Here is a 23,456-nt window from a genome sequence, read left to right as displayed (position 1 = left end):
TTTTTAAATAGTTGCATGTAGTAATGTGCATTTAATGTTCGTTCGTGTGCAAACTTTCCATATTTAGAGTGAGGGTTTGATTAGACAAACTAGCCTCCATTTGCTCCCTAGACACGTCCTTACTTTTTAGTCTGAAGATATTGATTAGTAAGTTTAACAAATAAAACAAAAAAGGGTGTAGCAGTTTTGGTGTTTATTCGTACTTTGCAATAAAATAAAATACCGAAATTAACCAGCAACAAATAATTGCTCTCAATGAGAGAAAAGCGCAATCATCTGTACAGAAAGAGCACATACTCAATGTGTGTGTGAACTTATATACACAACATGGTGAATATTTTGTCAAATTTCAATCCTTTAGAAATTAGGTGCAGCCATAGATATAAACAAATACACCCTTTCTGATGCGTCCTAGAGCCATTTTACGAGCAAATATAAGAATCATTAAGACATAAATGTCCCACCATAGCAGCTAGTTCATTGGTTCCCGAGATCAACCCCATTAATGCAACTCAAAGTACTAGAAAATGGTTTCCGTCATTCCGTCCCTTCCAACTCTCGTCATTACATCAAAGTGTAACCTTATGGACCCATATAGGTGAAGTAATATGCAGTCGACATTCGCTAAAACCATCATAGAACCACACAAAAAAATAAAAACTTGACCAAATACTCATTAGATATTATATGAAAATTATAGCTAATTCATCATATGCCCTTAGAAACATGAGGATCTACTCACAAATACCAACATGATATGGATCAGGGGCATATGGATTACAACACAATCTGAAAAGCATATCAAAAGTTTCAAGTAAAAATCATTTTGATACTCAAAAAATAGATCTAACATTGAAAGACAAAATCTGTCTAGAATTTTTGCTGCAGCAAAACTGAATTTTTAACATGACTTAGACGTATCAGAAATTTTAGCCAATTTACGTACATACTGACAAGGGATTAACTTATCAATGCCTATGGATTGTAGGCTAGGGTTTAGTTAGAAGTAGAGGGCAAGTAGATCTCGAAGGTTTCAGCCGAAAAGTACTCGACGAATATGAAAACTAGGGTTTGCAGACAATGGTTCGATGATCTCCTCGTCCCTCGACTCCCCCTTTATATAAGAGGTGGAGCCGAGGGTTTCGTTTTGTACAAGTTACAGAGTCCGGGACGGTTTCTAACTCATCCCGCCAGATTACAAATAACACTTCCTATTACAACTCTATCTTTTCCTTAAATACATCTTGGGCTCTCGAGTCTTCTTATTCTTCGGGTAGTGGGCCTTCAATAAACCCCGGGTACTATATTCGGCGAGGCCCATTTGGGATGCCTATGTCGGTACCCCCGAGATTTTGCTTGAATCATAGAGTCAGGGAAAATCTCCACTGTTTATTTTTATTCGAAAGTTCTGACCTTTTATATTTCTTCTCATAAAATTCTATATTGTACAGGGATATTGGTAGTTGGGGCTAGTTCATCTGACGGATCAGGTACTAGTTAACTGCTCTAGTGGCAATCCGCAAAAACCTACTTCAAAATCACGTCCCCGGACATGATCTCGGAATACTGGTGTAAACTTCGACAGGTGCCGCTTAAGGTCTTACCATTCTGTCGAGTCCCAGTCAAATTTATCGGGTACCTAACGCGTCCGTTAGGATTTTTCTTCGTATCTGTTGATACGGATAAAAGTAGCAGAGCGCAGTCTTTGGCGATGCCACGCCCAGCAGAATGAATCTGGGGTCTTACCTTCGCAATTTTGCGGCATTCGGAAATTGATCGCAACTTTGGCGTTCCGAGAATATATTGTCGAGTGCTTTTCCGGCTGTTGGAATGGCACATTTTATTGAGTCAAATATGACTTATATTGCTCTCCCGATGGGAGTATATGTAGAGTTAATTATAACTCGAAATATACTCTCTTCTTCGTTAATTTCATCGGGCACGCGAACAGCGTTCCCGATGGGAGTAGCCCCCGAGGCTACAGCCAAGAACTTGTGCTTGGTTGTAGGCTCAACATTTTAGTCCACCTTGTCACTATATTGTCATTACTTCTCAATATGAACTCTTTTCTCTTTTTCTTCTTCTCTTTCTCTTTCTCTTTTTTTTTATCTCTCGGGTGCGCGAACAGCGCTCCCGATGGGAGTAGCCCCCGAGGCTACAGCCAAGAACTTGTGCTTGACTGTAGACTCAACATTTTCTATATTGTCATACTCGAAATTTTACTTTTTTTCAAAGTAGCCCCCGAGCATTTGGGCAAAAACTTGTTTCTGTCCAAAGGCTCTCGAAATATGCAAATAACTTATCCTGTCGCCATTCTTCTTTTATTTTTCTTGTCGACATATTTTCCCTTGTCAAATTTTCTTCAACTCTATCAATGGTCGAGATTTTTCTGCTTTGTGGGTCCATTGTTCCCACCACGTTGACATGTCGTGCAAGTGGGGGACACACGTCCTCCGCTTTTTCTGGCGCACGTACGGTAACGCCTATCCCAGTAAAAATACTTTTTTGCCCTTGTATCTAGAAGATCTATTCTCACCACACGATTTCCTCATCCAACGGCACACCGCTTCACCCAATTCTTATATAAACCTGTCTTCAACCTCCGTTCATCCCTCGCTTGCGCCGCTCACCTGTTCCTCTTCGCAAATCTTCCCCTGCGCCCAACTCTTGCTGATTTCCCGCACTCGCATACATTGCTCGACCCATTGCCGTTGATGCCACCGCGTGCGCGTTTGACTCGCCACGAACACTCCGGAGTCCAAGATGGCCGCCGAAGATCTTGAGTGGGAGAGATCCAAAATCTCCAACCAAGATGTCAATATGCTCGAAGAGGCTCGGCTCGATGAAGAAGGAAGACGCCATCCGCTTTCCCGGCGAAGAAAGCTACCCCAAGCCTCCAATGGAGTATCGGGTTAGTTTCGTTGATCATCTCATCCGCGGTCTCTCTACCCCAATCCATGATTTCCTCCGCGGTCTTCTCTTTGTCTATGGGATTCAGCTGCACCAGCTGACCCCCAATTCCATCCTTCACATTTCTATTTTTATCACACTTTGCGAATGCTTTCTTGGAGTTGCTCCCAATTGGGCTCTCTGGAAGCGCATTTTCTGCCTTCGCCGCAATGGCGCCCACAACGCCACCTACAACATAGGTGGCGTAGTTATCTGTGTTCGAACCGATGTCGATTATTTCGACGTCAAATTTCCTGACTCTGTCCAAGGATGGCGCAAAAGGTGGCTTTATATACACGAAGAAAGCGCCAATTCCGTGGAACACAACATAGTTCCTTTCGACGGAAACGTAAAAATTCAACGCCGCTACTCCTGGGACGCCGAAGCTTCCGAAGAAGAGAAGAAGGCGACTGATACGTCTCCAACGTATCGATAATTTCTTGTGTTCCATGCCACATTGTTGATGTTATCTACATGTTTTATGCACACTTTATATCATATTCGTGCATTTTCTGGAACTAACCTATTAACAAGATGCCGAAGTGCCGATTCTTTGTTTTCTAGCTGTTTTTGGTTTCAGAAATCCTAGTAAAGAAATATTCTCGGAATTGGACGAAATAAAAGCCCGGAGGCCTATTTTCTCACGAAGCTTCCGGAAGACCGAAGACGAGACGAAGAGGGGCCACGGGGTGGCCAAACCCTAGGGCGGCGCGGCCCCCCTTGGCCGCGCGGCCCCGTGGTGTGGGCCCCCGTGCCGCCTCTCGACTTGCCCTTCCGCCTACAAATAGCCTCCGTGACGAAACCCCCGCACCGAGAGCCACGATACGGAAAACATTGCGAGACGCCGTCGCCGCCGATCCCATCTCGGGGGATCCCGGAGATCGCCTCCGGCACCCTGCCGGAGAGGGGATTCATCTCCCGGGAGGACTCTACGCCGCCATGGTCGCCTCCGGTGTGATGTGTGAGTAGTCTACCCCTGGACTATGGGTCCATAGCAGTAGCTAGATGGTTGTCTTCTCCCCATTGTGCTATCATTGTCGGATCTTGTGAGCTGCCTATCATGATCAAGATCATCTATATGTAATTCTATATGTTGCGTTTGTTGGGATCCGATGAATAGAGAATACTTGTTATGTTGATTATCAAAGTTATACATGTGTTGTTTATGATCTTGCATGCTCTCCGTTATTAGTAGATGCTCCGGCCAAGTAGATGCTTTTAACTCCAAGAGGGAGTACTTATGCTCGATAGTGGGTTCATGCCCGCATTGACACCGGGACGATGACGATGAAAGTTCTAAGGTTGTGTTGTGCTCGTTGCCACTAGGGATAAAACATTGATGCTATGTCTAAGGATGTAGTTGTTGATTACATTACGCACCATACTTAATGCAATTGTCTCGTTGTTTAGCAACTTAATACTCGGAGGGGGTTCGGATGATAACTCTGAAGGTGGACTTTTTAGGCATAGATGCGGTTGGATGGCGGTCTATGTACTTTGTCGTAATGCCCAATTAAATCTCACTATACTCATCATGATATGTATGTGCATTGTCATGCTCTCTTTATTTGTCAATTGCCCAACTGTAATTTGTTCACCCAACATGCTTGTTCGTCTTATGGGAGAGACACCTCTAGTGAACTGTGGACCCCGGTCCAATTCTCTTTACTTGAAATACAATCTACTTGCAATACTTGTTTTTACTGTTTTCTCTCGCAAACAATCATCTTCCACACAATACGGTTAATCCTTTGTTACGAGCAAGTCGGTGAGATTGACAACCTCACTGTTTCGTTGGGGCAAAGTAGTTTGGTTGTGTTGTGCGGGTTCCACGTTGGCGCCGGAATCTCCGGTGTTGCGCCGCACTACATCCCGCCGCCATCAACCTTCAACGTGCTTCTTGGCTCCTCCTGGTTCGATAAACCTTGGTTTCTTTCGAGGGAAAACTTGCTGCTCGTGCTCATCATACCTTCCTCTTGGGGTTGCCCAACGAACGTGTGAAATACACGCCATCAAGCATATTTTCTGGCGCCGTTGCCGGGGAGATCAAGACACGCTGCAAGGGGAGTCTCCACTTCCCAATCTCTTTACTTTGTTTTTGTCTTGCTTTATTTTATCTACTACTTTGTTTGCTGCATTATATCAAAAACACAAAAAAATTAGTTACTTGTTTTACTTTATTTAATATCATGCATGTTTTTATTTCACTAGTTAAGCATAATGGAAAACAACAAAAATATGAGAGATCTTTATGAACTTTATCTTGAATTAGGACATGATGTGTTTGAAGAGAGAATTAAAAAACCCATGGAACTTTATATGCATGCTAATGGGAATGTTATTACTATGGATGCTTTGAACACCATTGTTGCTAATGCTATGGAAAATTCTAAGCTTGGGGAAGCTGGCTCTGATGAGCATGATCCTTTTAGTCCCCCAAGCATTGAGGAGAAAAATTTCTTTTATGATTACAATATGCCTCCTATATATGATGATAGCCACTTTGTTGAATTTGCTCCCACTACAACTAATAAAACTTATTATGCTTATGTGGAGAGTAATATTTTTATGCATGAGACTCATGATAAGAGTGCTTTATGTGATAATTATATTGTTGAGTTTGCTCATGTTGCTACTGAAAGTTATTATGAGAGAGGAAAATATGGTTGTAGAAATTTTCATGTTACTAAAATGCCTCTCTATGTGCTGAAATTTTTGAAGCTACACTTGTTTTATCTTCCTATGCTTGTTACTTTGCTCTTCATGAACTTGTTTATTTACAAGATTCCCATGCATAGGAAGCATGTTAGACTTAAATGTGTTTTGAATTTGCCTCTTGATGCTCTCTTTTGCTTCAAATACTATTTCTTGCGAGTGCATCATTAAAACAGCTGAGCCCATCTTAATGGCTATAAAGAAAGAACTTCTTGGGAGATAACCCATGTGTTATTTTGCTACAGTACTTTGTTTTATATTTGTGTCTTGGAAGTTGTTTACTACTGTAGCAACCTCTCCTTATCTTAGTTTTGAGTTTTGTTGTGCCAAGTTAAGCCGTTGATAGAAAAGTAAGTACTAGATTTGGATTACTGCGCAGTTCCAGATTTCTTTGCTGTCACGAATCTGGGTCCACCTCCCTGTAGGTAGCTCAGAAAATTACGCCAATTTACGAGCATGATCCTCAGATATGTACGCAACTTTCATTCAATTTGAGCATTTTCGTTTGAGCAAGTCTGGTGCCATTTTAAAATTCGTCAATACGAACTGTTCTGTTTTGACAGATTCTGCCTTTTATTTCGCATTGCCTCTTTCGCTATGTTGGATGAATTTCTTTGATCCACTAATGTCCAGTAGCATTATGCAATGTCCAGAAGTGTTAAGAATGATTGTGTCACCTCTGAATATGTCAATTTATATTGTGCACTAACCCTCTAATGAGTTGTTTCGAGTTTGGTGTGGAGGAAGTTTTCAAGGATCAAGAGAGGAGTATGATGCAACATGATCAAGGAGAGTGAAAGCTCTAAGCTTAGGGATGCACCCGGTGGTTCACCCCTGCATATATCAAGAAGACTCAAGCGTCTAAGCTTGGGGATGCCCAAGGCATCCCCTTCTTCATCAACAAATTATCGAGTTCCTCCCCGAAACTACATTTTTATTCGGCCACATCTTATGTGCTTTTTCTTGGAGCGTCGGTTTGTTTTTGTTTTTGTTTTGTTTGAATAAAATGGATCCTAGCATTCACTTTATGGGAGAGATACACACTCCGCTGTAGCATATGGACAAATATGTCCTTGGTTTCTACTCATAGTATTCATGGCGAAGTTTCTCCTTCGTTAAATTGTTATATGGTTGGAATTGGAAAATGATACATGTAGTAATTGCTATAAACGTCTTGGGTAATGTGATACTTGGCAATTGTTGTGCTCATGTTTAAGCTCTTGCATCATATGCTTTGCACCTATTAATGAAGAAATACATAGAGCATGCTAAAATTTGGTTTGCATATTTGGTTTCTCTAAGGTCTAGATAATTTCTAGTATTGAGTTTGAACAACAAGGAAGACGGTGTAGAGGCTTATAATGTTTACAATATGTCTTTTATGTGAGTTTTGCTGTACCGTTCATCCTTGTGTTTGTTTCAAATAACCTTGCTAGCCTAAGCCTTGTATCGAGAGGGAATACTTCTCATGCATCCAAAATACTTGAGCCAACCACTATGCCATTTGTGTCCACCATACCTACCTATACTACATGGTATTTTCCCGCCATTCCAAAGTAAATTGCTTGAGTGCTACCTTTAAAATTCCATCATTCACCTTTGCAATATATAGCTCATGGGACAAATAGCTTAAAAACTATTGTGGTATTGAATATGTAATTATGCACTTTATCTCTTATTAAGTTGCTTGTTGTGCGATAACCATGTTTATCGGGGAACGCCATCAACTCATTGTTGAATTTCATGTGAGTTGCTATGCATGTTCGTCTTGTCCGAAGTAAGGGCGATCTACACCGAGTTGAATGGTTTGAGCATGCATATTGTGAGAGAAGAACATTGGGCCGCTAACTAAAGCCATGTTCCATGGTGGAAGTTTCAGTTTTGGACAAACATCCTCAAATCTCTAATGAGAAAAGAATTAATTGTTGTTGAATGCTTAAAGCATTAAAAGAGGAGTCCATTATCTCGTTGTCTATGTTGTCCCGGTATGGATGTCTAAGTTGAGAATAATCAAAAGCGAGAAATCCAAATGCGAGCTTTCTCCTTAGACCTTTGTACAGGCGGCATAGAGGTACCCCTTTGTGATACTTGGTTAAAGCATATGTATTGCGGTGATAATCCAGGTAGTCCAAGCTAATTAGGACAAGGTGCGGGCACTATTAGTACACTATGCATGAGGCTTGCAACTTATAAGATATAATTTACATGATGCATATGCTTTATTACTACCGTTGACAAAATTGTTTCATGTTTTCAAAATCAAAGCTCTAGCACAAATATAGCAATCGATGCTTTTTCCTCTATGAGGACCATTCTCTTACTTTCGATGTTGAGTCAGTTCACCTATTTCTCTCCACCTCAAGAAGCAAACACTTGTGTGAACCGTGCATTGATTCTTACATACTTGCATATTGTACTTGTTATATTACTCTATGTTGACTATTATCCATGAGATATACATGTTACAAGTTGAAAGCAACCGCTGAAACTTAATCTTCCTTTGTGTTGCTTCAATACCTTTACTTTGAATTATTGCTTTATGAGTTAACTCTTATGCAAGACTTATTGATGCTTGTCTTGAAGTGCTATTCATGAAAAGTCTTTGCTTTATGATTCACTTGTTTACTCATGTCATCACCATTGTTTTGATCGCTGCATTCTCTACATATGCTTTACAAATAGTATGATCAAGTTTATGATGGCATGTCACTCCGGAAATTATCTTTGTTATCGTTTTACTCGCCTGGGACGAGCGTAACTAAGCTTGGGGATGCTGATACGTCTCCAACGTATCGATAATTTCTTGTGTTCCATGCCACATTGTTGATGTTATCTACATGTTTTATGCACACTTTATATCATATTCGTGCATTTTCTGGAACTAACCTATTAACAAGATGCCGAAGTGCCGATTGTCGTTTTCTGCTGTTTTTGGTTTCGGAAATCCTAGTAAAGAAATATTCTCGGAATTGGACGAAATAAAAGCCCGAGAGGCCTATTTTCTCACGAAGCTTCCGAAGACCGAAGACGAGACGAAGAGGGGCCACGGGGTGGCCAAACCCTAGGGCGGCGCGGCCCCCTTGGCCGCGCGGCCCCGTGGTGTGGGCCCCCCGTGCCGCCTCTCGACTTGCCCTTCCGCCTACAAATAGCCTCCGTGACGAAACCCCCGCACCGAGAGCCACGATACGGAAAACATTACCGAGACGCCGTCGCCGCCGATCCCATCTCGGGGATCCTCGGAGATCGCCTCCGGCACCCTGCCGGGAGAGGGGATTCATCTCCCGGAGGACTCTACGCCGCCATGGTCGCCTCCGGTGTGATGTGTGAGTAGTCTACCCCTGGACTATGGGTCCATAGCGAGTAGCTAGATGGTTGTCTTCTCCCCATTGTGCTATCATTGTCGGATCTTGTGAGCTGCCTATCATGATCAAGATCATCTATATGTAATTCTATATGTTGCGTTTGTTGGGATCCGATGAATAGAGAATACTTGTTATGTTGATTATCAAAGTTATACATGTGTTGTTTATGATCTTGCATGCTCTCCGTTATTAGTAGATGCTCGGCCAAGTAGATGCTTTTAACTCCAAGAGGGAGTACTTATGCTCGATAGTGGGTTCATGCCTGCATTGACACCGGGACAATGGATGAAAGTTCTAAGGTTGTGTTGTGCTGTTGCCACTAGGGATAAAACATTGATGCTATGTCTAAGGATGTAGTTGTTGATTACATTACGCACCATACTTAATGCAATTGTCCGTTGTTTAGCAACTTAATACTCGGAGGGGTTCGGATGATAACCTCGAAGGTGGACTTTTTAGGCATAGATGCGGTTGGATGGCGGTCTATGTACTTTGTCGTAATGCCCAATTAAATCTCACTATACTCATCATGATATGTATGTGCATTGTCATGCTCTCTTTATTTGTCAATTGCCCAACCGTAATTTGTTCACCCAACATGCCGTTCGTCTTATGGGAGAGACACCTCTAGTGAACTGTGGACCCCGGTCCAATTCTCTTTACTCGAAATACAATCTATCGCAATACTTGTTTTTACTCGTTTTCTCTGCAAACAATCATCTTCCACACAATACGGTTAATCCTTTGTTACAGCAAGCCGGTGAGATTGACAACCTCACCTGTTTCGTTGGGGCAAAGTAGTTTGGTTGTGTTGTGCAGGTTCCACGTTGGCGCCGAATCTCCGGTGTTGCGCCGCACTACATCCCGCCGCCATCAACCTTCAACGTGCTTCTTGGCTCCTCCTGGTTCGATAAACCTTGGTTTCTTTCTGAGGGAAAACTTGTTGCTGTGCTCATCATACCTTCCTCTTGGGGTTGCCCAACGAACGTGTGAAATACACGCCATCAGCGACAGAAGCTCTTATGTCTCGTATTCATCAGCTCCAAAATACTCGAGGCAAAGAGTTATCTGGTGTCCAAATCACAGCCTATTTTCTTAGGATTAGAGTGCAGCCTCTTCAGGCTCGCAAAAATCCCCTTTGGACGTATTCTGGTGCCAATGACGCCAATAGGCTCTCCAATGATCTTTCTGTGAAGGACTTGGAGAAGCTTATTCGAAGAATTGCCTCGCTTAGTAAGAGGGATCCTATTCCTTCCTCTTGTCGCGTGGAACCCTACAGCTCCACCAATCCTCTCCCCGAGGTATTTTGCCTTCTCGAATTTTTTATCTTGTTCTGAATTTTTCCTCGCATCTCATTGCATTAATATCTCGCTATTTTTCCCTCTCGTCGCTATTTTTTTGTAGAATCACCCTACTATGGCTTCCCTTCCTCCTCTTCCCGAGGATGGAGAAGTCGAAGAAATGGGTATTGTTGCCGAAGATACTCAAGGCTCTTCCGTTCTCGAAAGTGAAGTCGCGGGTTCTCACAAATCTGCGGCTTCTCATGAGAAAGAAGTTGAGTCCGAAGCCGTTGAATCGACCGAATCCCTTCCTCCCGCTCGTTTCTCCAAGGAACAAAAGGAAAAGGACTGATGCCGAGGATTCTGGCATTTCTAAGGCTGAAGAAGTTGTTCCTTCTCATCCGAAGGCAGCTTACGATCCTTATGTTGAATCCCTCATCAGCTCGTAAGTCGACTATATCTCTCCTCCCCCTTTTTTTTTGTACTCGAAAGATATATCTTGTCGTGCTTTTTATACTGTCGATTTTTTATTCACTAGTGATGAGGAAGAAGAAGTACCAGTCACTGACGTGGTTCCTCGGACAAGCACGTCACGAACTGTACTTGTTTCCGACACGCTAGTTGAAGGAGATGAAACGTCGCCTCCTCAGCAAAACGTCGTCAACACTACGCCACCATCAAGCCCCCTTGTCCCTTCACCAAAAAGGGCAAGGGTTGAAATGATCGTTGAGCCTCCTCCTCAATTGGGCAGCTCTTCGTCGCAGCTCTTGGATGATGTAAGTTTGTCAATGTCTATATTTCTTCTATTTTGCTTTTGTGGACCCTTCCCCTTTTTTTTAATGCCGATGTTTTCCCCTTCTTTTCTTCTTCTTTGACAGCCTATGATCAAGGATCTTATCCGCATCGGGTCCCAGTTTATTGGGTACCGCGAGTATGCCAGCAGAGCCGAAGGTACGACTTTTACACTTGCTGTTTTTCCTTGGTATTTTACTCCTGCTGCTTGTCGCTATTTTTGATCTTTCTTCTCTCTCTTTTCTGTAGGATAACGTTGCATAGAAAACAAAAATTTTCCTACCGCGAACACGCAATCCAAGCCAAGATGCAATCTAGAAGACGGTAGCAACGAGGGGGTATCGAGTCTCACCCTTGAAGAGATTCCAAAGCCTACAAGATGAGGCTCTTGTTGCTGCGGTAGACGTTCACTTGCCGCTTGCAAAAGCGCGTAGAAGATCTTGATCACGATCGGTTCCGGCGCCACGAACGGGCAGCACCTCCGTACTCGGTCACACGTTCGGTTGTTGATGAAGACGACGTCCACCTCCCGTTCCAGCGGGCAGCGGAAGTAGTAGCTCCTCTTGAATCCGACGAGCACGACGGCGTGGTGTCGGTGGCGGTGTAGAAGTCCGGCGGAGCTTCGCTAAGCAAACCGGGCAATATGAAGTGGAGGAGCAAAGCTAGGGTTTGGGAGGGGGTGGCCGGCCACTCAAGGGGGCGGCCAAGCTATGGTCTTTGGGGTGGCCGGCCCCTCCCTTGGCCCCTCATTATATAGGTGGATCCCAAGTGTTGGTGTCCAAGTCTTCGAATAAGACCCGAAACCAAAACCTTCCATAGGAGGGGGCAAACCTAGCCCAACTAGGACTCCCACCCAAAGGTGGGATTCCCACCTCCCATGTGGGGGGTGGCCGGCCCCTATGGTGGAGTCCACTTGGGACTCCACCCCCACTAGGGCTGGCCGGCCATGGAGGTGGAGTCCCTTGTGGACTCCACCTTCCTTGGTGGTTTCTTCCGGACTTTTCTAGAACCTTCTAGAACCTTCCATAGAACCTTCCGCGACATTTTATTCACATAAAATGACATCCTATATATGAATCTTATTCTCCGGACCATTCGGAACTCCTCGTGATGTCCGGGATCACATCCGGGACTCCGAACAAATATTCCAACTTCATTCCATATTCAAGAACTACCATTTCAACATCCAACTTTAAGTGTGTCACCCTACGGTTCGAGAACTATGCGGACATGGTTGAGTACTCACTCCGACCAATAACCAATAGCGGGATCCGGGAGATCCATAATGGCTCCCACATATTCAACGATGACTTTAGTGATCGAATGAACCATTCACATACATTACCAATTCCCTTTGTCTCGCGATATTTTACTTGTCCGAGGTTTGATCTTCGGTATCACTCTATACCTTGTTCAACCTCGTCTCCGACAAGTACTCTTTACTCGTACCGTGGTATGTGGTCTCTTATGAACTCATTCATATGCTTGCAAGACATTAGACGACATTCCACCGAGAGGGCCCAGAGTATATCTATCCGTCATCGGGATGGACAAATCCCACTATTGATCCATATGCCTCAACTCATACTTTCCGGATACTTAATCCCACCTTTATAGCCACCCATTTACGCAGTGGTGTTTGGTGTAATCAAAGTACCTTTCTAGTATAAGTGATTTACATGATCTCATGGTCATAAGGACTAGGTAACTATGAATCGAAAGCTTATAGCAAATAACTTAATGACGAGATCTTATGCTACGCTTAATTGGGTGTGTCCATTACATCATTCATATAATGATATAACCTTGTTATTAATAACATCCAATGTTCATGATTATGAAACTAATCATCCATTAATCAACAAGCTAGTTTAAGAGGCATACTAGGGACTTCTTGTTGTCTACATATCACACATGTACTAATGTTTCGGTTAATACAATTCTAGCATGATATATAAACATTTATCATAAACATAAAGATATAAATAATAACCACTTTATTATTGCCTCTAGGGCATATCTCCTTCAGTCTCCCACTTGCACTAGAGTCAATAATCTAGATTACATAGTAATATACCTAACACCCATGGCATTCCGGTGTTGGTCATGCTTTGCCCTAGGGAGAGCTTTAGTCAACGGATCTGCTACATTCGGATCAGTGTGTACTTTGCAAATCTTTACTTCTCCATCTTCGATGTACTCGCGAATCGAGTGGTAACGCAGCTTGATATGCTTCAGCCTCTTGTGTGACCTTGGTTCTTGTGCATTGGCGATGGCACCCATGTTATCACAGTAAATGATTAATGGGTCCAATGCACTAGGAACCACACCGAGCTCTACAATGAACCTCTTCATCCATACCGCTTCTGATGAAGCCTCGAAGCCGCTATGTACTCGATTCTGTTGAAGACTTCGCCACCGTGCACTCGCTTCGAGCTTGCCCGACTGCATCGCGAGCACCATTCAATATAAACACGTACCCAGATTGTGACTTAGAGTCATCGGGATCGGTGTTCCAACTTGCATCGGTGTAACCGTTTACAACGAGCTCTTGGTCACCTCCATAACAAAGAAACATATCCTTAGTTCTTTTCAAGTACTTCAGGATATTCTTGACCGCTGTCCGAGTGTTCCATTCCCGGATCACTTTGATATCTCGCTAGTCAAACTAACGGCATGTGCTATATCCGGTCTAGTACATAGCATGGCATACATGATAGATCCTACTCGCCGAGGCATAGGGGATATTATTCATCCTTTCTCTTTCTTCTGCCGTAGCCGGTCCTTGAGTCTTACTCAATACCTTGCCCGGTAACATAGGTAAGAACCCTTTCTTACTTTCGTCCATTCTAAATTTCTTTAGAATCTTGTCCAGATATGTACTCTGTGATAGCCCTATTAGGCGTCTTGATCTATCTCTATAAATCTTGATGCCTAATATATATGATGCTTCACCAAGGTCTTTCATTGAAAAACTATTATTCAAATAACCCTTAACACTCGCTTAATAGTTCTATATCATTCCCGATCAATAATATGTCATCTACATATAATATCAAGAATGCTACAGAGCTCCCACTCACTTTCTTGTAAATACGAGGCCTCTCCATGACACTCGTATAAACCCGAAGTCTTTGATCACCTTATCAAAGCGTCGGTTCCAACTTCTTGATGCTTGCTTCAGTCCATAGATTGAACGCTGAAGTTTGCATACTTTGTCAGCATTTTTAGGATCGACAAAACCTTTGGGTTGTACCATATACAACTCTTCCTCAATGTCTCCATTAAGGAACGCCGTTTTGACATCCATCTCGCCAAATCTCATAATCGAAAAATGCAGCTATTGCTAACAAAATCCTCACAGATTTTAGCTTCGCTACCGGTGAGAAAGTCTCATCGTAGTCAACTCCTTGAATTTGTCGGAAACCCTTTGCGACAAGTCGAGCTTTATAGACAAGTAATATTACCATCGACATCTGTTTTTCTCTTGAAGATCCATTTATTCTCGACGGCCTTTCGGCTCTCGGGTAAGTCTACCAAAGTCCATACTTTGTTATCATACATGGATCCCATTTCGGATTTCATGGCTTCTTGCCATTTGTTGGAATCCGGGCTCATCATCGCTTCTTCATACGTCGCAGGGTCCTCATCATTGTTATCCACAATCATGACATTTAGACAAGGATCAAACCAATCGGGAGTGGTACGTTCCCTTGTCGATCTGCGAGGTTCGTGAGTTTCCAGCATTTCATATTATTTATGCCTAGTGCAATCTATTTGAAGATTGATTGATTTCTTTAACATAGGTGGAGGGTTCAAAGTTTCAGAACCGCCATATGCATGAAAGTTTGGCATGGATAGATATGCCTTGTATTTATAGAGCCCACTCAAACCAAATGGTAATTTGAAACCAATCATGAGCAGACTATTTTATTTGCCTTCAGCTTACACGCAGGTTTCTCTACTAGTACGTGGCTACTAGTTAATTAACATAGGCATGTAACTATTTCAGGCATGGCCGATACAGTATTATAGCCAAACGAATTTGGGTAGTTTTTTAATATTAGAATATTGGAGTTTAGAACTCTTTGGCTTATGTCAATATGAACAAACCAAAGGCGTAATTTAGTAGCATTTTACTTTAGAGCACCTTGGCTTGTGTCAATGTGACCAAACCAACGGCATGGTTTTTATTGCATATATGTAGATTTATAGCACCTTGGTTTGTGTCAATGTGACCAAACCAAGAGCCAATATATATTTCTTTTAGAGGGTATTGATTTAAATCTACTTGGTTCATGTCAATGTGATCAAACCAAGCGCTTGATTTTTACCAATATTTGACTTTATAGCAACTTGTTTTGTGTCAATGTGACCAAAACAAGAGCATGATTTTTTAGTAATATTTGTATTTTGGGCGACTTGGTTTGTGTCAATGTAACCAAACCAAGAGCCATTTGTTTTAGTGATATGTGTATTTTATAGCAACCTGGTTTGTGTCGATATGACCGAAACAAGAGACGAATTTTATTATCATGTGGGTATGGATGGTTATATTGATTTAAAGCAACTTGGTTTGTGTCAATGTGACCAAACCAAGAGCATTGATTTAGTAGTATGTATTTTTAAAGCAACTTGTTTTGTGTCAATGTGACCAAAACAAGAGCCAATTATTTCATGATTATATGGATTTAATGCAACTTGAATTGTGTCAATGTGACCAAAACAAGAGCATGATTTTTAGTAGTATGTGTTTTTAGAGCAACTTGTTTTGTGTCAATGTGACCAAAACAAGAGCCAATTGTTTCATGATTATATGGATTTAAAGCAACTTGAATTGTGTCAATGTGACCAAAACAAGAGCATGATTTTTTAGTAGTATGTGTTTTTAGAGCAACTTGTTTTGTGTCAATGTGACCAAAACAAGAGCCAATAATTTTAGGATCATAGAAAAAATGCAACATGAGAGGTAGCAATTTTAGGAAGAGAAATCCATAGTTTGTGTCAATGTGACCAAACTAGAGATTAGGAGGAGAAACTCCATGGCGTGTGTCAATGTGACCAGCCAAGGAGCAAGGAAAGAATCACATTCTCACCTTCAAGCTGATGTCCCGAGTCTTCTTTGCGTATGCAGGAGCAGCAACAGCCGGCCGGCGGCGGCCGTACGCGCGCGTATATGGGCAAGCCTATACAGATGTGAGCCGATCAATGGTTTTAGCGATGGATGATGAGCTATTTGATTCGGAGAGTATGGAGTCTGTGCGGGGCTGTGAATATGGAGTCTGCCGATTGGATTATGTGGAGCGATTGAGCGGGGGCTGTGGCAAAATCCAGTCTGATCGATCGATGGCCCTGGTATTTATAGAGGCGGGGGCTTAGTTCGTTTCGCTCAGCGAGACGTGGGATCGTGGAGAACGTGGGGTAGTGGTCGGTTGCAACCTGTACGCTCCAAGTCTCCTCACATGACCCGGTCGTTTGAAAATATTGGAAACCATGGGCTGCTGCCATGCATGTAGGCCATGGGCCAATGAGTTAATTATGCGTGGTGCCGCCTAATCCATGCATGCACGTGATTAGGTGCCGCACGTATCTTCTCTTGTTTATATATGCATATGACATCTGAGCTAGTTACTTGTTTACAAAAAAAAATCCTTATGTTTTAGCAACGATGCTCCTTATGCGTGTATTTCGAAAAATTCCCTTTTTGATGAAATACTTTGCATATATGATTCACTATTTATTTAATTCAACGCAACTATATTTTATAGCGTTGTCACGACAAAGCCGATTTTTATCACTCGTACGGTCGGAAAGTTTAGAAATTCAGCGTCGTCGCGGAATTTTGAATTTAGGTCAAATATTAAACTACCGCCGTCAATGGCGACATAACTTATATTGTGTTTTTTTTTAGGAAAGACCCCATTTTGTTTAGAATTAATTTATTTAATAAGTCATATTTCATAACCATCGGCTACTTTAATATGACACGACTATATTTCACAAGGTTTCCTCAGCGATTCTGATGTATTTTATCCCGCGGTGAAATACTTATTTTCACCTACAACTCTGTAAATTTGGTCAATATTAGACCACCGTAGTTGGAGACGGTGCAATGTCTAAAAAAAAGATTTTATATTTTATTTATAAGAAAGTCTCATTTTGAGGATTTAATTATTTAATCATATTTTTTGTTTATCTGAGACAAAATCGGTGTCAACAGATGCCCCTCGAGGTCTGGATGCGAACATTATGATGATTCGGATCCAGAGCTCGAAACTATATGTATATTCTTATTATATAGAATATTCAAAAAGCACTTTTTAAACAACCATATTATTACCCAGTCGCCACTTTTTAAAAAGCATTTTTTTTTACAGCCAGATTATTATCCATTCGTCTCTTTGGAAATTAGTTGAGACTCCAAAGGATAAGGAGCCTGCGTTTGAAAATTAGCTGCCCACAACTACTTGCCGATAATCTAGCAGCGTGTTGGCCAGCTGAGTTTGTTTCCGGATGTTCAGTTCCAAGCCGTATACATATCCCTTCTTTTTTTTTTTTTTTTTTTTTTGAAACGATACATATCCCTTCTTCTCATTTAATATTCTGCTGGCTCCACTTTTTCTATTGCTACGCTTTGGCAATTCTATGCTAGATCCGATCGCTATCAGATTTCATTACCTCCCGAGTATGTACAGCTATCATAGATATTGATGTAAGCTCCTTTCGTAGTTCCATCATCTAAATGATCCGTTCTTCTCGTCCTTTTCTTACTAGGCACATAAGCTAGAGATTTCTGGAAAAGTGCAGATCAATCGGTTAGATGCTGGTGAGTGCATGAATATTTTTTTACACACTTCCATCCGAGTACGTAATCCATGTACTCAATCTGATTTAACTTCTGATCTCTATCTTTCTTGTAAGGTAGACTAATTACGGCCAGGAGTAACAGATCGCTCTTTGTTTGGCTGTCATACGTCTGCCTTTCCTCATCGGTAAGACACAACTCCTTTTTCCTATCCTTTTTCATTATGTGCATAGAAGAATGGCATGCACGCATCATTTTAAATGATTGCATCCCATTGGAAGTTTAGGCGCTTTACAATCTGGTATAGCAGATCGCTCTCTGTTTCACTATCCAACATCTGCTTTCTTCGTAGGTACAGCATGATTATATTTATTATGTCCCTTTTTGTTTATATGGAAGATTATAGGTTGATTTAGTTTTCTAAATACGGCGTGCATTTATGTGTTGAATTTCTTGTAGTCTATTCTGAGTTTAGGAAGGTTTGATCTTATGGTCGGCGTTCCGGCAAGTTTGTAAACTTGGTCCGTCGTACGTCCATGAGAATATATATGCTTGTGTGATTTTCTTTTCATATCTTAGTTTCAGATATATGGATTTTCTCATAGTTGGCGTGCCGGCAAGTTTATAAGCTTGGTCCGTCGTACATCTATGAGAATATATATGCTTGTGTGATTTTCGTTTCATATCTTAGTTTCAGATATATGGATTTTCTCATAGTTGGCGTGCCGGCAAGTTTATAAGCTTGGTCCGTCGTACATCTATGAGAATATATATGCTTGTGTGATTTTCGTTTCATTCTTTTTATTTTTTTATTTTTAGGTGGGCTTGTTACAATCTGCATATCAGATCGCTTTTTCACTGACGTACGTATACGCTCCGTATAGGTACACGTTTTATCCTTTCCATTTTTCCAGCGGGAAGAAAACTCTGTTTTTTTTTTTTTAGATTGCAGATCATGGCATGCATCGATTAATTTAGTCGCTGACTGCATCTTATAAATTAATTTGATCTTATGGTTGGCGAGCCGGCAAGTTTCCTTAAACTTGGTCCGTCGTACAACCATAGGTACAAATACGCATATGGCACAGTTTTGTCATTCTTTTTTTTTCCACATGAAGGAATAGGTTTTTATATGATATCGCAATCACGGAGAAAAACTTATTGTTGCGAAAAAATTTAAAATTTGCTCATGGTTGGCGTTCCAGCAAGCTTCCACCCGGGCTTGGTCTGTCGCACAATTATGGAGGAACGACATGCAGACTTCATAATAAGAATCGTTATGTAGATCCTTTTTCAAGACCTTAAGCGTTTCTTAACTTTGCTTTATTTTGCAGAACTTTAGGTTGGAAGTAGTTGCTCGCAAAGCTTCATTAGGTAATATACTTAAAGTTTTTTTTTTCTTTGCTTTGTATATCGTCCCGATTTAATTTTGCCCTTTTTATGTATATGTATAGATGGTGCTTGGTCAACCTACTCGCTCCTCATATCAACTGAAATTATCTGAGCTGGCCAAGAAGCAATTGTATGAACCCGAGACAACTGCTTTAGCCAATCCTACACTCGCCAAATCGGCTGAAATAGGGGCGCGAGTGGTTCCTGGAGATCGTGGATGGCACTCGGAACATTCGTTTGATGCTCTAAGTTACCACCCAACAGCACCAAGGCCTCACGCTGAGTTACTTTGTACCTTAGGGAAAAGAATAGTGTCGAGACAATTAGGTTGGGAGAATCATAACATCTCATACGTCCAACGCCCCATTGGTTATGCTGAATGGGGTGCTGAAGTCCTTACCAATCATTCTCTTAACTTGAAAGGGGGTGAAGATCACACAGATTATATATGTGGAGCTATATATTGCTCTCTCTGCGACTATACTGCTTCCCCTCCTCTGTTGCAATCTTTGCTAGAGAAATGGAGTCCACAAACCAACACTTTTCTCCTCTCATATGGTGAGCATACGATCACTTTACTCGATATGCTCCTTATGGCCGGGCTTCCGATCGTTGGGGATCCTTATGAAGAATATATCCCTCCGCTAAAAGATCTAGATCCTTCTTTACTTCTATTTCCAAACTTTTATCTCACCCTTTTGAAAATATGGGAGGATCTCTCTTCTAAGAGTGAAGGTCAGTTAGTATCTTTCCAGGATTGGTGTGATTATTTTCACAATCATCGCCCAAAACCTTTGATCTTCGCTAGTCTTCGGGAGAGTCGTCTGTATCTTGCAGCATTTATCGCAGTTTGGCTATGTAGTTTTGTCGTTGTTGGTGGAGGGCCATACATTCGTCCTGGTGTTCTCGTCATGGCATCTTGGATTGCTATAGGGCGCAAAATTTCACTTGCTCCATCGGCGCTTTCTTCGTTGTACTTTTCGCTCCGATGCATGAGTATGCATCCTGTGGGACCCACATATAGCAAGGCACCTTGGCCAGTTCATTATGTCATAGGGTGGATGCATCTTTATCTGAGAAAAACTTTCGGGGCTAAGGGTAAAGGAAATCGTCTTCCCACTCCTAGAACCTTGCTCATGCAGCCAACCATGATAAGTACTATGTTCAGGTCCCCGGATGAATTTTCTCCTAAAACGGCATATGATTTCCTTGAGAATCAGACAAACATTACTTGGTGCCCTTATTCTTCACGTAACCTGAATGGAGTGGATCAGCTACAAAGGTCTTTTATGATTTCTGTCCGCCGAGGTATTCTTCCCTGGAGGCTCTTATTTCAGAACATTGACGTATGTATAGCTGAGCCCTATCATCCGGATCGTGTGGCTCGCCAATTTAGACTGGACCAATTGATACCATACGATCCATTGAAATCTTTATTTACCGAAGCCGATGTTGGTATTGCATACACCTACTGGTCCCATTTGTTACGACCAAGTCAGGAGAATATCCAACATCCTCTTAGCAGCCGATATGAGGGCAAGTGTTCTTTGCCATGGGCCGACTGGTGGAAGAAGTTTCTGAAACCATTCAGTGAAATTTCATATAAACTTAGGGATGGCAGTTTGCATGGGAAAATCCCATATGATGAGAGGAGGAATGCGTTTAAGCAAAGTGGGAAACCCTTTATGTCCCAACGCAAGCTTTCAAATTTAGATCATGTTATAATAAAAGAAGTATCAGCAAGACGTCAAAACGAGTACATTACCGCTATTGAAGCGAAGGAGAAAGAGATCGTGGATTATTGGAAACAAATTTTGGCAACTTTTCTCGGAGATAATGAGCCTCCTAAAAGTCCTCGACGCGTGAGTTAATAACCTTTATTTCATTTGATTTATTTTATCGTTGCCCCAGTTTCTTTGTATAACATATTATGAACATATATTATTTACAGAAAAGGAAGGATAAGGGTATTGTTATATCTTCTTCTGCTGATACTTTGCCTCCAGCGGGTGAGAAGGCTGGTGACAATCTTTTGTTTGATAAGCTAAAAGGACCATGTACAACTGAAGTTATCTCTTCAGATGAGGACACGAGGCCTACAGCTAAAAGAAAAATTGATTTTGTCGATGATGGGGGTACTTCCAGCCCTATAAGATTGGATATCCCTTTATACGTGGCTAATGATCTCAGCTGCGCGGCTTTGGACAACGTTCTTAGTGGAGATATGGCTCACGATTTTGAAGATTTTAACACGCTAAATGTAGATGACTATAGCGCGTTGGGTCTAGATGATATTGATCTTTCAAATTCTTCCTCACGTACAGCTTCGACTATACCTTCAGTGACTGATATTCCTAGTCATTTGTCTTCATCTTCACATGGTAGTTCTATAAATATTCTTATATTTTACTTTATTTGTTGAGTTTTTTATTCATTTTATTTTACGGAAATATTCATCTTACTCCTTTTGCCTCTCCCTTTTTTTTAGGTACTGAAGGCGCTCTTATTAGCAACGAGGGAACTTCGACCCAGATTTCAATGTCTTCCATGAATGTTTCCTCTATTGCTGAAGCTGTTATGAAGACCTTTGATTCGGTATTGGACACAGCTTTTGAAGGTTTGGACAACTCCACAATAGTAGATCCTCATCGCTGTGAAGTTCTCAAGGCGATCCACTCGCTACTCCCAGCTAGGGATGATATTACTAGAGTTGCCGCTACTCGTACGGCTCTAGAAAAGCTCATTTGTATTTCAAGTGGCATGCAAGAAGCTCAGACAACAGTAGGTTCTAAGTCCCAGAAACGAGATGGAGCTCTCGTTGTGGCAGATCAAGAGCAGGCATCACTCGCCGACATTTTAGAGACTACATCGGCGAAGCTATCATCTATGGAAGAGCAGCGTGTTGAGAAGATGACACACCTGAAAGCCCTTAAAGTACAGATGGAAGAAGCTGAAAACGCCTTGCATGATATTGAGGAGGGTATTAAGGAACTGAAGTCAACACAGTCTAGTAAGCAAACTGAGGCCAAGAAGCTGCGTGACACTCTTTCCGAAGCTAATGCAAGAGTTACTCAGGAAATAAAGGCCCTCCAGCAGAAGATATCCTCCATGGGTGATGAGGTTGGTCCTATTATTGAGAATGTGAAGAAATTGCGTTCTTCATAATACCGATTTTCCTTTTGGGTCTTTCAACTTCCATGAACTGGCTTTCCGTTTAAATTTCTGCACGTTTCAGTTCATTTGCATGGGAACAATGGTATACCATGCTATTTATCTATCCATGGATGTGCTCCTACTGTTGGGAGCTGTTATCAGCGAATTATTTCTTTTATAGATGATGAACATTTCGTATGATTTGAATGCCTTGATATATAAATATGTAATGCGTATATTTGGTGCACCAACTAGACTATTAAATTTATTGGAGTATTTATGGTGAATTTATATTTACTTTGTGCCCTAGTTTATACTCGTGTGGGTGGGAGTATTTTTTTTTACGCCACAGTTTATACTCATAAGTTATTGGAGTATTTATTGTAAACTTGTATTTTATTTTATGCCCCAGTTTATACTCGTGATGGTTGGAGTATTTTTTTTATGTGACACAGTTTAGACTCATAAGCTATTGGAGTATTTATTATGAACTTATATTTTATTTTGTGCCCAGTTTATACTCGTGACGGTTGGAGTTTTTTTTTTACGACACAGTTTATACTCATAAGTTATTGGAGTATTTATTATGAACTTATATTTTATTTTATGCCCCAGTTTATACTCGTGATGGTTGGAGTATTTTTTTTTATGTGACACAGTTTATACTCATAAGTTATTGGAGTATTTATTATGAACTTATATATAATTTGCGCCCCAATTTATACTCGTGATGGTTGGAGTTTTTTTTTACGACACAGTTTATACTCATAAGTTATTGGAGTATTTATTATGAACTTATATTTTATTTTATGCCCCAGTTTATACTCGTGATGGTTGGAGTTTTTTTTTTACGACACAGTTTATACGCATAAGTTATTGGAGTATTTATTATGAACTTATATTTTATTTTATGCCCCAGTTTATACTCGTGATGGTTGGAGTTTTTTTTATGTGACACAGTTTATACTCATAAGTTATTGGAGTATTTATTATGAACTTGTATATAGT

At 41.4% G+C, this 23,456-nt stretch overlaps 1 protein-coding gene across 1 annotated transcript; it reads left to right on the top strand.

Moving 5' to 3' along the window:
• Window positions 1-20,455: 20,455 nt before the first annotated feature.
• On the top strand, window positions 20,456-22,460 carry LOC124663221. Its single transcript, XM_047200947.1, has 3 exons — window positions 20,456-21,157; window positions 21,247-21,676; window positions 21,784-22,460. The coding sequence occupies exons 1-3, from the start codon at window positions 20,456-20,458 to the stop codon at window positions 22,458-22,460; spliced, it is 1,809 nt and encodes a 602-aa protein (XP_047056903.1).
• The last annotated feature ends 996 nt before the right edge of the window (window positions 22,461-23,456 follow it).

The sequence above is a fragment of the Lolium rigidum genome, chromosome 6, assembly GCF_022539505.1.
Source record: "Lolium rigidum isolate FL_2022 chromosome 6, APGP_CSIRO_Lrig_0.1, whole genome shotgun sequence".
Taxonomy (NCBI): domain Eukaryota; kingdom Viridiplantae; phylum Streptophyta; class Magnoliopsida; order Poales; family Poaceae; genus Lolium; species Lolium rigidum.
Note: the sequence above shows the minus strand (reverse complement) of the source record. Positions and strands in the feature narration are given on the sequence as shown.